Source organism: Rhinolophus sinicus, linkage group LG05, assembly GCF_036562045.2.
Source record: "Rhinolophus sinicus isolate RSC01 linkage group LG05, ASM3656204v1, whole genome shotgun sequence".
In the NCBI taxonomy this organism is placed as follows: domain Eukaryota; kingdom Metazoa; phylum Chordata; class Mammalia; order Chiroptera; family Rhinolophidae; genus Rhinolophus; species Rhinolophus sinicus.
In genome coordinates, this window is record NC_133755.1 from 67,635,132 (window position 1) to 67,655,732 (window position 20,601).

At 39.8% G+C, this 20,601-nt stretch overlaps 2 protein-coding genes and 1 non-coding gene across 4 annotated transcripts in view; 1 reads left to right on the forward strand and 2 right to left on the reverse strand.

Annotated features, from left to right (window-relative positions):
- On the forward strand, positions 1-16,744 carry CNOT11 (CCR4-NOT transcription complex subunit 11). 2 transcript variants are annotated; one of them, XM_019753837.2, is made up of 7 exons: positions 1-627; positions 3,235-3,399; positions 5,963-6,115; positions 7,752-7,954; positions 9,206-9,408; positions 11,495-11,591; positions 11,670-12,741. In XM_019753837.2, the coding sequence occupies exons 1-7, from the start codon at positions 111-113 to the stop codon at positions 11,865-11,867; spliced, it is 1,536 nt and encodes a 511-aa protein (XP_019609396.2). In that variant the 5' UTR covers positions 1-110; the 3' UTR covers positions 11,868-12,741. The 2 variants fall into 2 exon arrangements, with proteins under 2 accessions (XP_019609396.2, XP_074188497.1); XM_074332396.1 differs by lacking the exon at positions 11,670-12,741 and adding an exon at positions 16,610-16,744 and having other exon boundaries at positions 20-627.
- The window catches only part of RNF149 (ring finger protein 149), a 26,918-nt gene continuing 21,161 nt past the window's right edge, over positions 14,845-20,601 (reverse strand). Inside the window, exons 7-8 of the mRNA XM_019753796.2 lie at positions 16,576-18,837; positions 14,845-15,110 (exon numbers count right to left, since the gene is read on the reverse strand). Of these exons, the coding sequence (XP_019609355.2) occupies positions 18,761-18,837 (77 nt within the window). The 3' untranslated portion in view covers positions 14,845-15,110; positions 16,576-18,760. The remainder of the gene's footprint in view (positions 15,111-16,575; positions 18,838-20,601) is intronic.
- Positions 16,382-16,497, reverse strand: LOC141571986 (small nucleolar RNA SNORD89). The gene has a single exon (XR_012497020.1). It is a non-coding gene; the product is annotated as a small nucleolar RNA SNORD89 (small nucleolar RNA).

Genomic DNA, 20,601 nt, shown 5'->3' on the forward strand with positions numbered 1-20,601 from the left:
GAGTTTGGTTTGCGACGCTGTCGTGTAACAGCGCGCTTTACGGCCGCGGGACGGAGCGAGCCGGCGTTAGGGCCACTCCGGCCGGGAAGCGGGACAGGCGAGAGAGGTTGATGCCCGGTGGCGGGGCGAGCGCGGCGTCTGGCCGGCTTCTCACCGCTGCGGAGCAAAGAGGGGCCCGAGAAGCGGCGGGGTCGGCGTCCAGGAGCGGCCCGGGGGTCTCCGGCAGCGGCGGCAGAGGCGGAGCAGGAGGCCCCGGGCCGGGCAGTGGAGGCCCGGGGGGCCCTGCGGACAGGATGAGCCTGACCCCGAAGGAGCTCTCGAGCCTGCTGAGCATCATCTCGGAGGAGGCGGGCGGCGGCACCACCTTCGAGGGCCTGTCCACCGCTTTCCACCACTACTTCAGCAAGGCTGACCACTTCCGCCTGGGCTCGGTGCTCGTAATGCTCCTGCAGCAGCCGGACCTGCTGCCCAGCGCGGCGCAGCGCCTCACGGCGCTCTACCTGCTGTGGGAGATGTACCGCACCGAGCCGCTGGCCGCCAACCCCTTCGCCGCCAGCTTCGCGCACCTGCTCAACCCCGCGCCGCCCGCCCGCGGCGGCCAGGAGCCGGACCGGCCACCGCTCTCAGGTAAGCGCCGCGCCGGCCCGTCGCTCCCGGAGCCAGGTGTGCGTTGTGCATAGTTAGGTTCGTCGGTTTCCCACCTCCGCTTTCGGAAATTGCCCCGAGAGTGAAATGAAGTCTCCTTTTGAAATTGTCTCTGCCTCCCCCACCTTTAAAGTATGGAGAAGTGGTACCTAAATTACAAATTCATGGCACCGAAGATTATTTTTCTCAGTAGTACAGGCCGTTCAAATTATGCCGCGCAGTGGGGGGCTTGACATTTTTAGTACCTTAAATACAGTTCGGCCTTGTAAAGCCAGTCTGAGGGGTGTGAAATTGTAACTAGTGACCCACCGATCTGTCCCTGGCTTTAACTCTCAGACGAGTAAATAGAGGCCATTGTTCAGAACCCGGAGAAGTTTTGGGTGGAAACACATTAAACAGCTTTTAAGGACTTTGCAGCCATCTTTGTTGGACTGTTAGGTGCCCTTGGATAATGTGATGGGAACCAGAGGATAGTCTCAAATTCACCACCTAGCTCAGAAAACGCATTATGTAAAATGTGTGCAACATTGGTGAGATCAGATCAGTGGGCCCATGCGAGGCTACCCCTTATTTAATTTTATTTTTAACTCAAGAGATGCTTTATGAGACGACTTTGGGAGAAGACTTGCAGCCAGGAGAGGAGAAAGGCACAGAGGGGATGGTGATGAGTATAACGGTACCTGGGAAACTTAGACAAGGACCAGTGTCACAGGGGAAGCCTAGGTAGTTAGAGGTGGGAAACAGCTTGATCTTACAGTCCTTAACCTGGTGTCCTTCACCAGTGGATAAAAGGGCAAATCACTCTATAGGCAGGGCTGCTTATACAAGGAGTCAAAAGGCTAAGGCAGCAGATTTTCAGCTAATACCAGGTAGTTTTTCATGGTGCAGGAGGGCTTTTACATTTTAAGCTGGTCCGTGGTCCTGCCTGACTTCCCTCTGGATCTAGAGCGTCTTCTGGTTTGTTTCCTGCACTGCCCTTCCACGAGAGGCAACTTTTGTGTTGGGAGATGCCCCTAGTGTACAGTCCTGAAGTTTGAGAATACTCAGAAAGTGAATGCAGTATGTCTATGAGTGGTCAAAACCCACCTCCATACAGTGTAGAGGATGGGGACAATGAGGGATTTAGGTCACAGGGCTTTTTGAATTCTTTGGACGAGTTAGACAAAAGAACCATGATTTATATACTGTCGTTCTCAAATGCAATGAGTCGAAACCTAGATCTAGACTGTGGACTGCATTGTAAACAAATGGGCCAGGGAAGGAATCCATGGAGGGCTTATTTTACCTCTCTATGCCTCAGTTTCTTCCTCTGTAAAATGCCGATAATTCCTAGCTGGTAGAGTTATTAGGAATAAAAGTATTCACAATAAGTATTACCCATTATCGTCATTACTTTCATTAAAGCAGGTAGGGATGGTGCTTAAAAATAAATGGAATATCGGTGCCAAAGTTTATGACATTGTACACCTAGAGTGAGCGTCTAATGAGTGTATTTTTAAAAGTTTTTCAGATGATTCTGATGCAGAGCCAGGTTGAGAATGTATCTGGAAGTAAATCAGAAGGCTTCTCTGTGCCCAAGAAGCTTGTAGGCTGGTTGGGGAGACATAAACAGTCATAACACAGTGTGGTAAGGGCTGTACTACATGTCACATACAAAATGCTCGGTAGCACAGAGCAGATCCCCAGTGTGTAACTGTTAGAGATGGTGGAGGGGAGGGAAGGGGGTGGCCCTGCCAGGTATTCTTCAAAGAACTTGCTATGTTGGATGTTTTGAAATCCAGAATCAGAGAAGCTGATTTTGTGCAGCTGGAGTGTAGGATACAGGCATTGGAGGGGAATTCAAGAGATGAGATCCGGAAAGTGGGTCAGAAGCAGGTTACGAAGGGTTTCAAATGGTGCAGAAGTTTGGGTTTAATTCTGTGTAAACAGGTTAAGTAACGTGCGCAGTTTTGTGCCTAGAAATATAGTAGAATGGTAAGTGGGGGTGTGCACCGTGGGTGGGTCAGGAGTCAAAAGGGGTTGCTTTGGAAACCAGGAAGGCTGTCCCATAGTCCAGGCAAGAGAGGAGGGAGAGAGGATAGCGAGGAGGGAACGGAGTCACTGGAGTCTGGTGACCCTGCAGGAGGATGGATGGTGAGCAGTTAATACGGGGCGAAAGGGACCAGTCACTGTATTGAAGCAGGTGTGTGAAGTATATTTGTGTTGTTGGTGATTGCTTCCTTCTCTTCAACCTCTGCAGTTGCTGCAGCAGCAGAGAAGAAAGAAAAGCATTCCTAAGCGCTGGAGTTCTCTTATTTGTTTTTGCTTGCATATGTAAGCCTTTGCAGGAATTGAGGCATGTGAAAAACAAAGTTCTTAATAGTTACAAAAACCTTGTTTCATTGATACTGCCACAAATCATAGCATTTCCAATGACGTATTTAATTACCTTTAATAAAAGTATATATTTAGTTAATTATAATTGAAACTTGAACTTAATTATAATTTTGTTTTTAAAATATGTGAATTGAGACGGCAAGTAGCAAATGCTAATTTTACCAGATTCATGTTAAATTTTAAAAATTAATCATTGTACATCTTTGTTTACAGGATTTTTACCTCCTATAACTCCACCAGAAAAATTTTTTCTTTCCCAGCTGATGCTGGCACCCCCAAGGGAACTCTTCAAAAAGACACCGCGACAGATTGCACTGATGGACGTTGGAAACATGGGCCAGTCTGTAGATATTAGCGGGCTTCAGCTGGCCTTGGCTGGTAAGGAGGAATCGGTGGCTTGGGCATTCTTGTGTGGTGGCACTGGGCGTTTTTTCTTGAGGTACTCAACTTAAAATGAACTGTGCTAAAAGGTTGGTATCTTTCATGAAAACAACGTAGCTTCAGTACTGGGTCCTGGCTAATATGGCATATAAATTCATTTTGAGTTTTTAGTGGAACAGATTGCTTTTCCACTTTCAGAAGATAAAATTTAGTCTGCTTAAAAAATAAAAAAAATTTTGTTATGTCAGTTCTATTCAAAGTGAGATCATGTGTTCAATGCAATTCCTATCAAAATCACAGAAATAGAAAAACCCATCATAAAATTCACGTGGAATCTCAAGGGATGCTGAATAGCCAAAACAGTGTTCTCTTGGCACCCTGGTTGAAAATCATTCGACCATATGTGGGAGGGTTTATTTCTGGTGTCTGTTCGGTACCCTGGTTTATATGTCTGTCTTTATTCCAGCACCACACTTGTGATTATGGTAGCTTTGTAGTAAGTTTTGAAATCAGAAAGTGTGAGATTTCCACTTTGTTTCTCTGCCCTGTTTTAAGATTGTTTTGGCACCTTCTGTGCTACGCAGGTAAGCAAATGAATGGATGGTCTTGAAGCAAAAGTGTGTCGTGATAGAAAATAGGGGGGCCTTCTTGAACTGGGTGGTCAGCCTCTAAGAAGTGAAGAAGAGGCACCGTCTGCTTGCCTGCTCTAAGCAAAAATACAGATGCGTGGGTCTTATCACTTGAGAGTGATTCATTAGGGAAATTTTAATATATAGCCAAATTTGTGAACCCTTGACCTTGTGATTAAATGAGCTGCAGTATTAATTTTGACAATGCCCCATCCTTAGACTTAACACACCTGTGACATTTGGCTGCTTATATAAGGTGACATCTTTCAATAAACTACTGTTTCCTTGGAGCATTTTGAACCTCACTTTTTAACGACTGGGTATTAACATAATAATGGTTATTTTCTGAAACCAAGAGAAATCTTTTTAAGATTGAAGGTACACAAAAGTACTTATTAGCCACTAGTGCCAGATACAGTTTATCTATTAACATAAATAAATGATTGTTTCCTTAACCAAAGATAGTATGAAAACTGGGTACAGAAGTGATAGACAATTTCAATTCCTTATCTTCGGGAGTGATGTGTATTCTGAGAGTTCTAGCTTTGTGTTCAATAAAGGGAGAATGAAATCTGACCCCCTTGTAACTTGAGGTGACTTGAGTCAGCCTGTGAGATTTAAAGAACATCAAGCTCAGAGAAGAATACGTGACTAGAGTTAGGACAGAGAAGCTTGGCAGAGTAGCTAAACTTGCTGTTGCTGGTTCCCCTACCCAGATTGAAGGTGTCCTAATCCATTCATTTCACAAGTGAAAAAAACAAGTAAATACACCTATCTTCTCTGGAGCTAGCTACATAGATGATCTCTGCAGAGGTCTGGAATTCAGATTTTACAGTGGGATCCATGGACCAGAGTGGTGAGTGTATGTGTGTGTGTACATCCATCGGTAGACACCTAGGTTGCTTCCATACCTTGGCCACTGTAAATAAGTAATGCGCAGTGAACATGCGTGTGCGTATGTCTTTTTGAATTTGTATTTTTGTTTTCTTTGGATAAATACCCAGAAGTGGAATTGCTGGGTCATAAGGTAGCTCTATTTTTAATTTTTTGAGGAACTTCCATGCTGTTTTCCATAGTGGCTGCACCAGTTTACATGCCCAACAACAGTGTATGAGGGTTCCCTTTTCTCCACATCCTTGCCAACATTTATCATATTGTCCTTTTGATAATAGCCATTCTGACAGATGTGAGGTGACATTTCGTTCAGAGATTGATATGCAGTTCCCTGATGGTTAATGATGTTGAATACCTTTTCATGTACCTGTTGGCCATTTGGATGTCTTCTTTGGAAAAATGTCTGTTCAGATCTTCTGTCCATTTTTAAATGGGATTGTGTTTTTGCTATTGAGTTGTATGTACGTATGTATTCCATATAGTGGAATACCAGGTTCTTCATCCGTTCTACTGTTGATGGGCATACTGTTGCTATGAACATTCTTGTATATTTTCCTGGCATACATGTGAAAGTGTTTCTTCTAGATGGACAGGTAAGCACATGTAAAACTTGACTAGGTAATGGCAGATTGTTTCCAAAGTTACCATGCTGTTTTTCATTCCCATTAGCAATGTGTGAGTTACCTGACATCCTCTTCTGATTTGATGTCAGGCTTGTTAATTTTTGCCAATCTGGTGGGTGTGTAACAGTATGTTGTGTTTTTACCGATTTTTCCCTGGTTCCTAATGGAATTGAACCTATTTTCAGATGTTTAGTGGCCATTCAACCTTTTTTTTTTTAATAAAATGATTGCTTCGCCCATTTTTTCCTGCTTTAAAAATTGGTTTGTAGGAGTTTTGAAAAAATGTATATAGGTGTTCTGAATCTGGCCTTTTGCTTACTTGTTGCAGATAGCTTTCCCTAGTTAGTAGCTTGTCTTCTCACTCTCCTTGTGGTACTCTCAATTTTCAGATGTCTCCTATTTTAACATTTTCAGAACGCCAGTCTGAATTGCCAACCCAAAGTAAGGCGAGCTTCCCCAGTATTCTCAGTGACCCAGACCCGGATTCTTCGAATTCTGGATTTGACAGCTCAGTTGCCTCTCAGATCACGGAAGCTTTAGTCAGTGGACCAAAACCACCTATTGAAAGTAGGTATACATAATTTTATACTCTTGGTTTTATTGTATCAGCATCCTGAGACTTTCTGGTTTTCTGAAACGTTATTTTTGTTGCTGCTTAAACTAGAATTTAATGAGAAAATTCCTAGTATAGTGACTAGAACATAGTGGATGCTTGGTAATTTACACTATTTGATAAAATGACATACTAAGTTTTTTTATTACATATCAGCATATCTGAAGATATAAATTCTCTGATTTTACTGACATGAGTATTTTTGTAACTTGTTACCTTTCTGTTTTATAACTCTGTTAGTCTTATCATTATCTTTACCTTCTCCATTGTAACGTTTTACTGATCTAATAGCTCTTAATTCAAAACAAACACCTATGAACTTGAAATAATATGGCTGCATCTTTTGGTTTTATAGGCTACTATGTGGTTTTAATGATAAAGGTGCGCTTTCTGCTTAGGGATAAGAACATGTTCTCCAGATGATAGTGTCATCATAAGTTTAAAACTCACACTGACTGTTTACACCATTTACAGCAGACCTCTGGGTTTAATAATACTTGAAGTCTCGGCTGGCCTCAGGTCCGTGGCACACACTGGGTTTATTCAATACTCAGTCAGGCACACCTTGGGCTTGCCTGGGCCACGGGAAGGTCTGCGGAAAGCAAATCAGTCAGATATTAAGTGGGTCTAAACACCAGGCATCCCCGCCTCACGGATCTTCCTCTTCGTCACATAAGTGGTCCTTCTCGTCAAGTGTTAAAAACGTCATTTCTTCTTGTAAATGGTCTGAAAAGAGATTCAGATGCTAGTTCTGGTGATGTAAGTGAAGACATAGTGTAGTTTAAGATAAAGTGTCGATTCTTAGCCAGAAAACACGTTTTCATTAAACTGGAGTATGATCTCTAATTTGGAGTAGGAGCCATGATAGGAACAAGCCGTCTTTGGCCCTTAGTGTGAAGCTTGTTTGCAGCAGTCTCAGCTTGCATTTATTTCAGTGGGTTTATAACTTAGGGATCAATCTTGTTTTATGAAATAGTTGAGTCACTTCATTTTCCTGTTGTACTTTTATGGTTTTATGAAAATGAATGTGGTATTTGTGAATGCAGGGATTTATGAAAGTTTCCAGATTCACTTGAGAATGTCCCAAGTCAACCATACTTTTTTCTTCCCTGCCATTTCATCTCCACGTAATATGCCACTTCAGGGTATAAGATGCAAAGATAAAACTGGTACAAGTCATAGTGGTCTCTGAATAAAGTGACAACTCAGAATAGGATGAGTGAGATCGAATAGTATTTCATTTTTCCCATCAAAAGACTTTAACCAATAAAACAGGTTGTGTCCTTTTGCTGTCGGGTGGTGATCATGCTTGAATTAAAAGTTGTCAGATTGCAGTAATGTTTTCCTCTCCTCCCTCCACAAATACATAGATTTGGTCTCTGGCATAATAATATCAGTGTTTCATTTTCTTGTCTGTATTCTGAATAAAACTCTGATTTCCTACATCATTTCTGCTTCTGGTTTTGAAGTCTGAGTTTTGTCATGTTATCCTTATTAGAAAGGTGTTCTTCATTAAATGTGAGATGGGTACAGATGTGTACAGATGTCAGCTTCCTGATAGAAGCGGTCAGATGCTGCTCTCATTCACAGGCCATTTTCGACCAGAGTTTATTCGCCCACCACCTCCACTCCACATCTGTGAAGACGAGCTGGCATGGCTCAATCCCACAGAGCCTGACCATTCCATCCAGTGGGACAAATCAATGTGTGTGAAGAATAGCACGGGTGTAGAGATCAAGCGAATAATGGCCAAAGCCTTCAAAAGCCCTTTATCTTCTCCTCAACAAACACAGGTATGTATTTATTGCAAACTTTTTTTTATCTTTAGCCCATCAAGCTTTTTGTTTTTTCATAACATGGTAAATGACCAATGAAATGATACTGTCAACATGAGCCTATAGTGGGCCGTTTGGAGGATCCAGAGCTTTGGGTCTCTGGAGCTGTTCTGAACCTTCCACTCTGGGAGGGCGAGAAGTCTGATAACTAAAAATGTTTGAGATAGTTTGACACTGGGAGAGGAAGGTAGGAAGGGTCTGCTTTTTGGCACTTGGCTCCTGCTGTGTGCAGCTGGACACTTTACCTCCTTACACTGAAGTTGGCTAGTAACTCCTGAGGGTAAGCAGGTTTATTAACATATTCGGGAGGAGGAAAAAAGCACAGGTGGGGTAAAGTCGCCCCCATCCCACAGCTTGTTAGTGGTGGATTTGCATCAGAATAGCTCCTGCTGCCCAACTAGAAGACTCCCCTGGGGGGAAGGCAAAGACACCCTGTGGAGGCTTTCTGGTCGGGGACTTTTATTCAGTTTGCATACTTTCACATTAAGACTTGTCAGGAGATGTTGACGGCTCCAGTTTAGTTTACCACCAAAAATACTATTTTCAAAGTCAAGTAAATACCTGTGTTCGTAATTCAATTTGCTTACTAGACCAGCCTGAAACAGTCCACCGTGGTACATGTAGATGGGGGAAAGAACATGGAAAATTTTAAAGAAAACATAATTATTTGGTAGAAAAGATTGTTTTTGAGACCTTTTTGAATTACAAAGTGTGAGTGGGACGTAACTGTAAACTACTACCTGGTCAGGTCTGCTTCTTCCCATCCTGCTCCGTTCTCAGGGATTTCTCGTGTTTTTCAAGTCTCTGGCCTTTGCTTTATGGGAGAACTAGTTGGTATCTAAGATTATTTTGGGTTATAACAGATGACAGAAAAAGAAACCTACCGAGGACCTAAGCATGTTACAATCCAGGCAGTATGTTGTTCAACCAGACGATATTGAGTCTGGTTTAATGCCCAGGAGGAATCACGGGCATATTTATAAACTGCCCTGAAGCTGTGTGTATTTTAATATCTTTACAATTCAAATGTAAATTGAAAAATATCAAGTCATTATGATCATGGGTTTGAAGGAAGAAATTTATAAAGTTGGTTCAGTGCAGATAATTTTATAGCTTTTTGTATAAAATATGTATTTTTGTATGCAGGAAAGGAAAAGCTAATTTGACTCCAGAGCCTCTCTCTTTTTTTTCAAATGTGATTGTATTTAGCTCCTTGGTGAGTTGGAAAAAGACCCCAAACTTGTTTATCATATTGGCCTCACTCCAGCCAAACTTCCTGACCTAGTGGAGAACAACCCTCTAGTGGCCATAGAAATGCTGCTGAAGTTAATGCAGTCCAGCCAGATCACTGAGTACTTCTCGGTCCTGGTCAACATGGACATGTCTCTACATTCGATGGAAGTTGTAAATCGGTAAGTTGCTGTGCGTGAGCCAACTGTGCGTGGAGTGTACAGATCCTGATTAAACGGCTAGGAGGGACAAACGAGCAAGTCTGTTTTTTCTGACATAGTTAGCCTGAGAAAACCCACTAAATAATCTGAGGCTTAATGTTCACTGTGTGTAAATTTAACATCCACTAGTAAGAACTCAAAGAGTAGGATTTCAAATATTTAGTATTAATAGAAGCATAAATGAAAATTGCTGAAATTTCTCTCTGTATAGCTGTTCATCCTTGACCTGCACACAAATACAGATGTTACATTCTCGTTTGTTAGACTAACAGCTATGTACCTCCTGGGGAAGAGCCCAGAGAATTCCGAGACTGCTGTCCTGCGAGTCCTCCCCCAGCCTCTCAGCCTCCTTACTGCTGGCGCTGTCCGGCAAACACCGCGCATTCCCCTTCTTGGTGTCCTCTGTGCAATGTTTTCCCATTTTTGTATTATTTGCCTTGCAAATGTTTTAGGTAAATTATGAATTGAATAGGCTTGTTGGGTGGGGGTAGCTTGGCAGCCTCCTGTTTTATTAAGCTGTTATATTAGGGTGGCCCCATGTCCGGGTTTGCCTGAGGTGGTCCCAGTTGGGCTTCTCACCTTGGGTTCCCTTTCATGCGGTGCCGTTTTGGTGCTAACTTATATGATCCTGCTATGTGGGCAAATCCATTCTGGTGGCAGGCAACTGAACCTCAGTGACAGTACATTTTTTGATCTCTCGTTTGTAAGTTGGGGATTACTTTTTTGTAACCTACTTGTAGTTGTACTAAAGAACATGTCCTTTTAAGTTAATCAGGTGGTGAAAAACCACCTGGCCCGAAGCTAGGTGATCTCCAAATGTGTGTGTGCACGTACGAAAGTGTGTCCTTTTTGGGTGGGGTTGTGAGGAAGTAGGTTTTCACTGGCAAAACTGAGTAGCTGCTTTGTTAAAAACACGCTGCTGCTTTCTGCCTTCTCCTTGTTGAAGCCTTTCCGCCTGTGTTAAGACTCACCCTTCCAGGGGCTGCATTCTGTTCAAGTCCTTTCGGCTGACCGAGCTCTGAGAGTTCATTTATTCCCCCGCTTCCCTCCATTCTCGGAGCAGTTACTGTCTTTACCAGACGTTTGGCACTTAGTCCAAAATACCTGCATCTTTTTCGGTAATTTCAAGGACAAAGTCTGTTCTCCTTGACCCCCCCCCTGCCCCCCATCATAGTGCATCACCCTTAAGTGTGAAGGACACTTGTTGGGGTGACCCTGGCAACCTATGGCAGTTTCCTTGGAGTACGGTCCACTAATTCCTCAGTGCCTTGCGGGGAAAAAGTTCCAGTCAAGCGAGTTTAGAATTTTCTCTGGAAATCATATACTGTATAGTTAGCATAGCATACCCTGAGCATGTAATTCCCACCCCATCTTTTTTCCCCTTAAAACATTCCATAGAGTCCTTTGAAAAATACCAGCCTCCCCCTTTGAGACGCTAAATTGCGGGCACCGTACCACGTCTGTTACATGGCAGCCAGTCTTTCCCATGTTCCTGAATGTGCCATGCTAATCATCGACTCCAAGCTCTACTCAGGTCATTTCTCCTTAGGTATTAGTTTAAGTCATTGGCCCTTTTAAGACTTTTTTCTGTCTTTTCACTTAACTTTTTGCAAATGCCTAATTTCAGCATTTAGATACGTATCACAGTTTAGTTACTAAACTTATACCTCCTTCAGACACACTGCCTTGTATAGCATTTACATGTAATCGGTTTAATAAATGAGTAGAATTATTGCCAATCATTATTAGAGCTTAGAAGATAATAACTGAATTATGATTCAACCAAGAACCATGAGGAACATGGTGCTCAAAAATTTGCCTAATGAGTAATTACAATGTGACGTTATAAATTTTTAAAATGTCATTAATTAACCAATGGGTGTGGCTCTTTGGTTTATTTGCTTAAGTATATTTAAAACTAGGTAATTGGTCATATCAGAAATTTTCACTAAATGATCAAAGGAAATTCTATATTTTATGGTTAATGGGGTTTTTTAATGTTAGCAAATAAAATGAACTGCCCTAACTTTCTAACTTCATGCAACAGACTAACTACAGCTGTTGATCTACCTCCTGAATTTATTCACCTTTATATATCAAATTGCATCTCTACTTGTGAACAAATTAAGGACAAATATATGCAGGTAAGTAATAGAAATTTTTGTAAATTTTATAAATACCTGCCAAGAAAATGGGCACACTAAATTTTTTTTCTTTTTCAGAATCGTCTGGTACGTCTTGTGTGTGTTTTTCTTCAATCCTTGATCCGTAACAAAATTATTAATGTGCAGGACTTGTTTATAGAAGTGCAGGCATTCTGTATTGAGTTCAGTAGGATACGAGAAGCTGCTGGCCTTTTCCGGTTGTTGAAGACACTAGATACTGGGGAAACACCTTCTGAGACCAAAATGTCAAAATAATACCTCATCACAACCTCATTCATTGTTCGGCTGGACTGGGATTTAATTTTTAAAATTGTTAAAAATCTGAGTGGGTTGTTTGGTGTAATGCATATAAACAACACTTTAGCAAAGTTTGGCTTTCCTGGATGACTTCTTCCTTTAGAAGAATTTTTTACAAGCACTTGCAGAAATATGTCTTAGGTGTTTTACTGATGGTTATCCAGAAAAAAATTATTGCGAAAGATAGGTGAGGTCTTTGGCACCAAAGAAGCAAGGTGCCTGTTTTTGTTTGAAGCACAAATTACAGGCTTCTGATAAGAATGCAGTTTTCCTAAGGTTCAAATGTTAAATATATTTAATGAGAGTAAATGAAGACATTCTCACGAGTTGGTCGTATGGCACCTGGGGTGAAACCACCTGAGTGCTTTTGAATCAGGTGGCAAACAGAAGTTCGAGCCTCGAGCCCATTGTGCACATAGCTCTTACCTTCTCATTAAGCAGTTTGAACCAAAGGACATACTTGTAACGTTGATCTTTTCCTGTCACATGGACTTAATAGGCAACAGAATAAATGCATTTCTTGGGCCTCTTATAAACCTGGGAACTCTTAGAAGCCCTTTTTGGGGCTATAATGGCTGGTGTAGTTTGCCGGTTTTTTCCTCACCAGATGTTCATTAGTTGTTCTGTTATTAGTTTAAGGGAAAACAAGAGTCAGTGCTTTGAGAAGTACTGTCGTGTCAAGTTGCTGGGCGGGATCTGTACCCTTCTACCCGTGGGGGGACAGATGACCTGTTTGAGAAGTGGGCGAGCAGGAGGGCATCCTGTGGGTTGTTATCCCTCATTTAACTTTGGACAACAGTGCCTTACATTAAAGTTCTTTTTTAATAAACTATCTGATGGTATTTTTTTCTTGAAGAAATCATGGAAAATTCCTCACTTACTAAGGTGTTTTCAAAGCATACTTTATAGGGAAAGAATTTGTTCAACAGGAATTACACTCCAATTCAATCCTCAGCAAAAAGTTGAAGAAAACCAGCCTACTGGGTTTTTTTTTTTTCTTTTTAGTTGCAGGTGTACGAAACATTAGACATTTCCACCCCTCAGTGATAATCCCACTAAGTCGTCTACCCCTCTGACACTGTACATAGCTATTACAGTACCATTAACTAGATTCCCTATGCTGTACCTTATGTCGTGACCATATATCTGTATTATAGTTGACATTCAGTATATTTTATTAGTTTCAGGAGTACAGCGCAGTGGTTAGGTATAATATATAACCTATGATTCCCCTGATGGAGAAGTCCAATACCCATCTGACACCCTACATAATTGACCATATTCCCCATACTGTATTTCACATCCCCTGTTTTGTGACTACCAATTTGTACTTCCTAATCCTTTCACCTTTCTCACTGTGACATGCCCCAGTCCCTCCCTTCTAGCAACCACCAGTTCTCTGTATCTGTATTTGTTTTCTTTGCTCGTTTATTCTGTTCTTTAGATTCCACATATAAGTGAGATCATGTTATTTGTCTTTCTCCTTCTGACTTATTCCCCTTAGCATAGTATCTTCTAGGTCTGTCTATATTGTTGCAAGTGGTTTCAATTTCATTCTTTTCTATGGCAGTAATAATACTCCATTGTATAAATGTACCACAAATTTTAGTTTCCATATCTTGGCTAAATTTTAGTTTCCATATCTTGGCTATTGTGAATAGTGCTGCAGTAAACAGGGATGCAATATTTTTTCAAATTGTTTTGGATTTCTTTGGCTGAATACCCAGAAGTGGAATTGCTGGGTCATGAGGTAGTTCTATTTTTAATTTTTTGAGGAACCTCCATCCTGTTTTCCATGGTGGCTGTACCAATTTGCAATCCCACCAACAGTCCACAAGGGTTCCCTTTTCTCCCCATCCACACCAGCACTTGTCCTTTGTTGATTTATTGATCTGGTTATTCTGACAGGTATGAGGTGATACCTCACTATAGTTTTTATTTGCATTTCTGATGATTAGTGACATTGAGCATCTTTTCATGTCTTGGCCATCTGTATGTCCTTTTTGGAGAAATGTCTTTTCAGGTCCTCTGCCCATTTTTTGTTTTTTTGGTGGTATATGAGTTTAATAAATTTTAGCTATTAACCCCTTATCAGATGATCATTGGCAAGTATCTTCTCTCGTTCAGTGGGATGCCTTTTGTTTTGGTGGTTTCCTTTGCTGTCCAGCCTAGTGGTTTTAAGTATAAGAGCGGTAGATTTAGAATACATTTCATCTTAGGTATCCTCATGAAAGGGAATTGCTTAAAAGGACATAGGACCCAAGCTGATGTCCCGGGGGTGTCTTCAGACATCTTAAATAATGGCAACAAATTTGATTTCTCTCAATACCTAAAAGTGGGTATCACTGCTTTGCATATTAGCATTGGGGAAAAAACCAAAAGTTCATTATTCAAATACTGTTTGGAATGGCAAAGTTTCAACCACTGCCAGTGTTGGAAGCAACCCAACCTTAGGGTCCAGGACCTACTGATTTCTCCGATAACATTGAACTCACAGCCAAGAACACTGGAACTCGTGCCTGAACGAAGCTTGAAGCTTATCTAGCCCATTTTCTCTGTGAGGCACATCACAGCCTTACACTTAGGAACAGTAAACAGCCCTTAAGAGCTATACTTGGGGGCCATTTTAAACAAATCACCAACATTAAGTACAGAATGTCAGAAAATGTGTCACTAACTAGACCATGAAAAGGACATGTTGGCAGTTTGACAGCTGAAATGGAACACGCATGTCAAGCAACTACAAGTTTTCATCACTCTCTGTGCACGTACAGAAGTGCAGCTCACACTGATTTAGGGTGACAGACAAATCAACTAGCGGGCAAATCTGCAAACGTGGGCTCTATGAACAGAGTATGTCTAATTTCAAGATCAGTCTTGGTGTTAACCTAAAAGAGAAAAGACAAATTTATTTTAAATAAATCGCAAAGAATGGTTAGAGAACATTTTATATTTATTATACATATGTATAAAACCAGAGTCATGACTTAGAACACCAGGGATAGGTTCTTTATTACACACGTTTAAAAGCAGAAGAAAATTTAACTGAAATACAAGAAACTATAATCCTGGGATTCAATAACTGTGCAATCAACTTTTTAGTGTACTCAGGTGAGTTCCATTTAACCATCATGTTAAAACACATCTTGAATTCTTTAGGTTTTCTGGTTCCAATTTCTAGCTTTAATGTCTTCAAATCACCTGTTAAAAAGAAGAGAGTACCAAGTCATATCTTCGGGTGGAAAGAGAAGTTACTTAAAGCCTATTTGGGATCCCAAAATGTAACTATTTCAAATAATTCTCTTTAACAGTGTTTATTATTCATTTAAACAATTTTTTAAAAATAGCATCACTTTATTCTTATAAAGTACGTACACATTTTTACGTAATTTTCAGCAGCATGCACACCATTTCATACATTCTGTAATGACTCACCTTCCTATGGAGAATGATGAATCACATACCTATTTTAAATGATATTCTGAGTGCTACCCTTTTAAGATAACATTTTAAGTATCTAGAAAATGCATGGGAGGAACATATTCTTTAAAATTCTCACACCTGCTACCTAAGACATTTTGCTGATTTCATTTTCTGTCTGATCATTTGATGCAGTCACTGTTCTCAGGGAAATCCACAAGATGCTTCCAAAAGCAAGTATGAAATATAACCCTGGGAGTCAGTACCTGCAGTCAGCCCACAGAAGTAATGGTGTTCCCAGGTTTCTCATTAGCCCATAATACACAAACCTACATTTCATTAAAAAGAATGGATTGACTTTTTATTCTGATACTAATTTAAATTAATGCAATTACTTTTCCCAATTCACAACTTATTTTATACTCGGCTGTTAGAATAATGGTAAATTTCTAGCTGCATTACTGACATTGCAGAAATTTCACATTTGTAACTAGTAATACATACATTTTTAAAAGTGAAATACTCATATTTTTAAAACTTCAGAAACTAAATTAACTGCGAAAGGTATAGGTGGCTTTTCTAATTGGTGATTGTACAACAGCACGTATATTATACCACGAGACTAGCTTTGTAAATCAAAGTAGGGATTACACTGAGCCCGAAGAAACAGCTTTTGACCAATACACATAATTACCTCAAATTCTAGTTAGCAATAGATATCTACTGATTTAATCTCAGCCTTCACTGAGCAAATAAAATTTAATGTGCTCAAAAGAAGAAACTGTTGCCAGACTAAGCTATCTTCACTGGGGAATTTGGTTACACTGGATATTTCATCCAAATGGGAACACAACTGTTCTTGAAGGTCTATTACTACTTTTTGTCTCTCTTGATTCCAATAGTGCTTGATTCAGCAAGTACAAAGTATGCATTTACTACTTGTTTAAGGCCAGTGTTGTCCAAGGGTCACTGATTATTTTTTCCTAAGTATAGCTGAGCTCTCTTGGAATGCCGAAAGCTTGCCCAAGGTCCCAAGCTTCAGTCCTGATGTTACTGAGGTCAGACCAATGGTTCGCTTCAGGAGATGTTGTCATCGTGCACCCACAAAGAGAGCAAACTGCTGATGGACGCACTGCAATTCGGCCTTTTATTGTCATCATTCCTCAGTAACCACAGGGAGCAGTCTTTCAGGAAAGGCTTTGTATATTCAAGATCCCTAAAAAGACAGCATACAAGGAAGCATTACCTGACACGGTGCTGCGTTTCCACCTCTCTTCCAGATTGGCCTGATTTTCTGATGGGAGACCCAGAAGCAGCCCCGGCAGGCAGCAGCTTACGGATTCACATTCACGGATGCACTGCTTCTCACATGCTGCCTGCGAACTTTCAAAGTTAAAAAAACTTTTTTTCTACATTATTTGTGAATGGCTTCTATTACAACTGTTAGAAGGAAAATGATCACTGCCATAAATAACTAACCTTAACTAAATCTGATTTCGTACTCGTATACTGTCTTCGTGTACATTCCCCATAGTCCCGGCATTTTATCAACTTGGTTTCAGCCAAAATTCTGTAATTTTGATTCTTCTTTATCATATTTATTTCCACCTTAAAAATACCTATCAAATGAAACTTTTTCCTTTTGAAGTACTTAAGAGTTTTCTATCTTCTGCTAATTTCTTTTTTTGCTATTAAAGACTTAACGTTTCTAGAGAAGAGATTACAATTCTTCCAATCTCATTTATTTATAACTTAGTGTTCAAACTTCTGAATTAAGGAAAGCTACATTTGACAGCCCCTGATTAGGAAACCAGTTCTGTAATTATCAAAAACAACTGACCTTGCTTGATCAGTCATAGTATTTAAAAGTCAGCTTCATTAGCTACTGGGAAGAATTGTTAATTAAAGCATTTCTCCCTAGTATTTTTCTTAAAATACAAAGAAGCAAACAATCTACTTGGTATAGAATCCAGGACATATTTTCCTATTCACAATGAACCACAGAAGGCAGATTTCAAAGCTAATGGCTATTATGGAAACCTACTTTAAGGCTATTCAAATGAGAGCGCCAAGTAAGACATATTTTCTATTTTAGTAGCTCCTCAAATCGGATCTGGCCACCAACTTGACAGTTTACTTCAGTAAAACTATTTACTCGCCAAGTATTTCAGAACTATGAGTGGCTACAATCAAAGTGTGGTAAACAGTTTGGAAAAAAATAAGCTATGTAAAACTTTTTATCTTAGATACAGCTATAAGAATAAATTCTTTAAATTTAAAATATATTTTTCTCAATGAACATTTATTTTTACCCACAAAATAAAGATATACACAGCAACTAGTTTAGAAGCAACAAAGGACTACAATTTCAAGTTCTAAAAAAATAACTCTCCTTCATCTTCTTCAACTTCCACTTCAAACAAATTACAGAAGAAGGGATGGGGGGTGGTTTATTTAATCACTTTATAAACTGAGAGAGTGGGCTCCAAAAGCCTTACATTAGCCTGGGGTCCTTTCACCTACAAGTAAGAAAAGCAAACAAAAAGTAAAAAGGATAGATGATTAAATAAGGTCATGGTCATTAAGTTTGCTTTAAAATTAACCAAGAAAACTGGTTACTTGTTTATTTTGTTACAACAACAATCAAAATTCTCCATCTTTCACCCTTTCCATTGTAAACATTAAATTGCAGTTGGAACCAATATATTCATTTACACACACACACAAAAGTCTGCCTGCTCGATTCCCTTAAAGTGATGAAGAACTTAATGCTCATGTGAAACACAGAATCTTAGAGTTATTTATAGAAATAAATGAACAAATTTCTGTCCCCATCAAGGTGTCACAAGAAATTAGGTAATAAAAGGGAAAAACGAAAATCCTAAGGTCATCTAGTGCTTTTCTCCTAATTCCAAATAGAAAACAACAAAGAAGTGTTGTCAGGTTCTAAAATCTGTATATATACTCGTAAAACCAAGGTGCAAGAAAGCTGTAGATTTCTCATTTACAAGTTTAATGTTCTAAAGTCTTTCCTCCAGGGAAAACTGATATGATCAGTTACTGAATTTAATTACACAATTCCACTTCAAGTAGTCTAAATTCAGTGTGCTTCGTCTAAAACCATCCTTGAGAGACAGAATTAATCTTGTTTCTACAGTACCATAGCAGCCAATTAGAATCTAGAAACACAAGCCGTCCCTTCCATTAGCGTGCCTTCCCTATTCGTCTCCTCTGTAATAGTCTGAAATAACATTTTTCATTGTAAACAACATATTTTAGTAGATAAATATATGACGACTAATCAAAAAGTCTCTAAGAATATCTTAGCCCTCTGTATATCAAATCAGAACCTGAAAGGTAAAAGAATGTACATAATTTTCAAATATACAAACTGTGCTAAAGTAAAAAAGGAAACCCAAATGTCCTTTGATTCAAAGCTCTGTCCGGGCCACTGTTAGTGGAAGTGCAGCGGGGGACGGTCCTCCACGAAGGTCGTTCCTGCCCTCTTCTGCAACAAAGTGAGAAAAGCCACCGTTAGCCAGTTGGTATATTCTGAACTTCAATTAAATAAACATTGTTGCTCATCTGGAGATCATAATTCAAGAAAAAAGTTAGCAGAAAATTTTAAATGAAACATACATGTGAAAATGGCAACCCATTCCATACAGGCATGGAAAGTACATAAACATCTTCCTCACATCCAGTGTGAGGCCTTTCAGTATGAGCCTCATCAACATTAATCTGATCAGCACCGTGCTATAAAGAGATGCAGTCTGAGGTGGTGATGTTAGAGTACTTTTTAAAAGTAAAACAAGTAGCTGTGGTGATGATGGTGTTACCTCCCAGGAAGACCATAGCTAGCATTTACTGGGCAATATGTAGCAACCCAACGAGATAGAGACTATATGTTACTATCCTCATTTTACAGATGAAGAAACTGAGGCAGGGAGATTGAAGTATCTTGGAAGAGGAACTGGTATTCTAATTCAGACAGTCTGATATTATAGGAAGAGGAATGCAAAATAATTTCAGCCCCATAGGTTTCTTCTAGTAACAGAATACTGCCTTAAATACAGAAAAACTCATCTACATTAGAGCTAAGTACGTACAAGGTCAAATGGATGACGGCAGAAGCCCAGGAAACATTCTCCAGTGATGGTCTACCACTGTTATTTTGTATCCCCGCTTCTTTTTCCACACCTTTATTTCTATCCTCTATTTGAAATTATATTATCTTAAGTCTCAAGAGAGCATTTGAGGAGACACGCTGACAAAAACTAATGCACTACAGGTAACAAGAATGCAGAAAAATCTGGAGACTGCTTCTGAAGGATGTTTAATCAGGATAAGAGTTTTGTCTGTTTTTAAACATCTCAAGAATGGTCAAGTAGTAGAGAAAGCAAATTTTTCGTTTCCTTTGTGGAGACTGAGGGCAACTGCAAAAATTACATCAGTATGCACTGTGGCTGAATACAGTGGAATTCCTAAAGAGCTGGGTCTGAAGGAAGGCGCTGCCCTGTGGAGGGAGGGGTGTCTAGTTCCAGCAGTAGGTGGGAGAGCTGTCCAGAGAGCTGGTAGAACCCCCTAGGACAGATCACCCTCCCAACTTTCTAATTCTCTGAAGTCCAGTCTCCCTTTTCTTCCACAGGGCACTCCTTCCTCTGTATCCGTTTAAAACTTAAGCTCTAATATTTCTGTCTTTATTTGCCTCACAGATCTTAAACATGTGAAAAAGACAAAGGATTCAGTTTCAGTATTACAGATTTGGAAAAATATACTTCCTCTTCCAGGATGGCAAATTTTAAAATTAGTAAATTAAATTTTAAACTTTAAGATTTTAAAAGATTTTAAATTTAAAATCAATCTGTAAAGTAATTTGTACATGAATTGTAATAAAAATTCTGATGGGACTTTCTTTTACTTGGCAAAATGATTTTTAAATTAATCTTAAAAATGCAGGATAGCCCAGAAATTATTTTAAAAGAAGAATAAAGATGAAGGAATTTGCATTGTCTTGCAAATACCAAAGCATTCACAAATAATTATTTACTAAACAATATTAGGACAATTAGTTAAACACTTGGGGGAAAAAATAGGTTAGTTAAATCTCCTCTTAAACTATGTGGATTAAAGGTTTAAATATAAAATACAAAACCACAAATATTAGCAAAACATAGGTTAGTATTTTTATAACCCTGAGATGAGAAAGGCTTTTCTAAGTTAGCATGTTATCAAAGGCAGAATCATGAAAGAATGAGAAGCTGAACTAGAT

Coding starts and splice junctions, on each gene's coding strand:
- CNOT11 (XM_019753837.2), top strand. CDS start 111: ATGCCCGGTGGCGGGGCGAGCGCGGCGTCTGGCCGGCTTCTCACCGCT. Junction 6,116..7,751: donor ACCAAAACCACCTATTGAAA/GTAGGTATACAT, acceptor TCTCATTCACAG/GCCATTTTCGACCAGAGTTT. Junction 11,592..11,669: donor TTAAGGACAAATATATGCAG/GTAAGTAATAGA, acceptor TTTCTTTTTCAG/AATCGTCTGGTACGTCTTGT.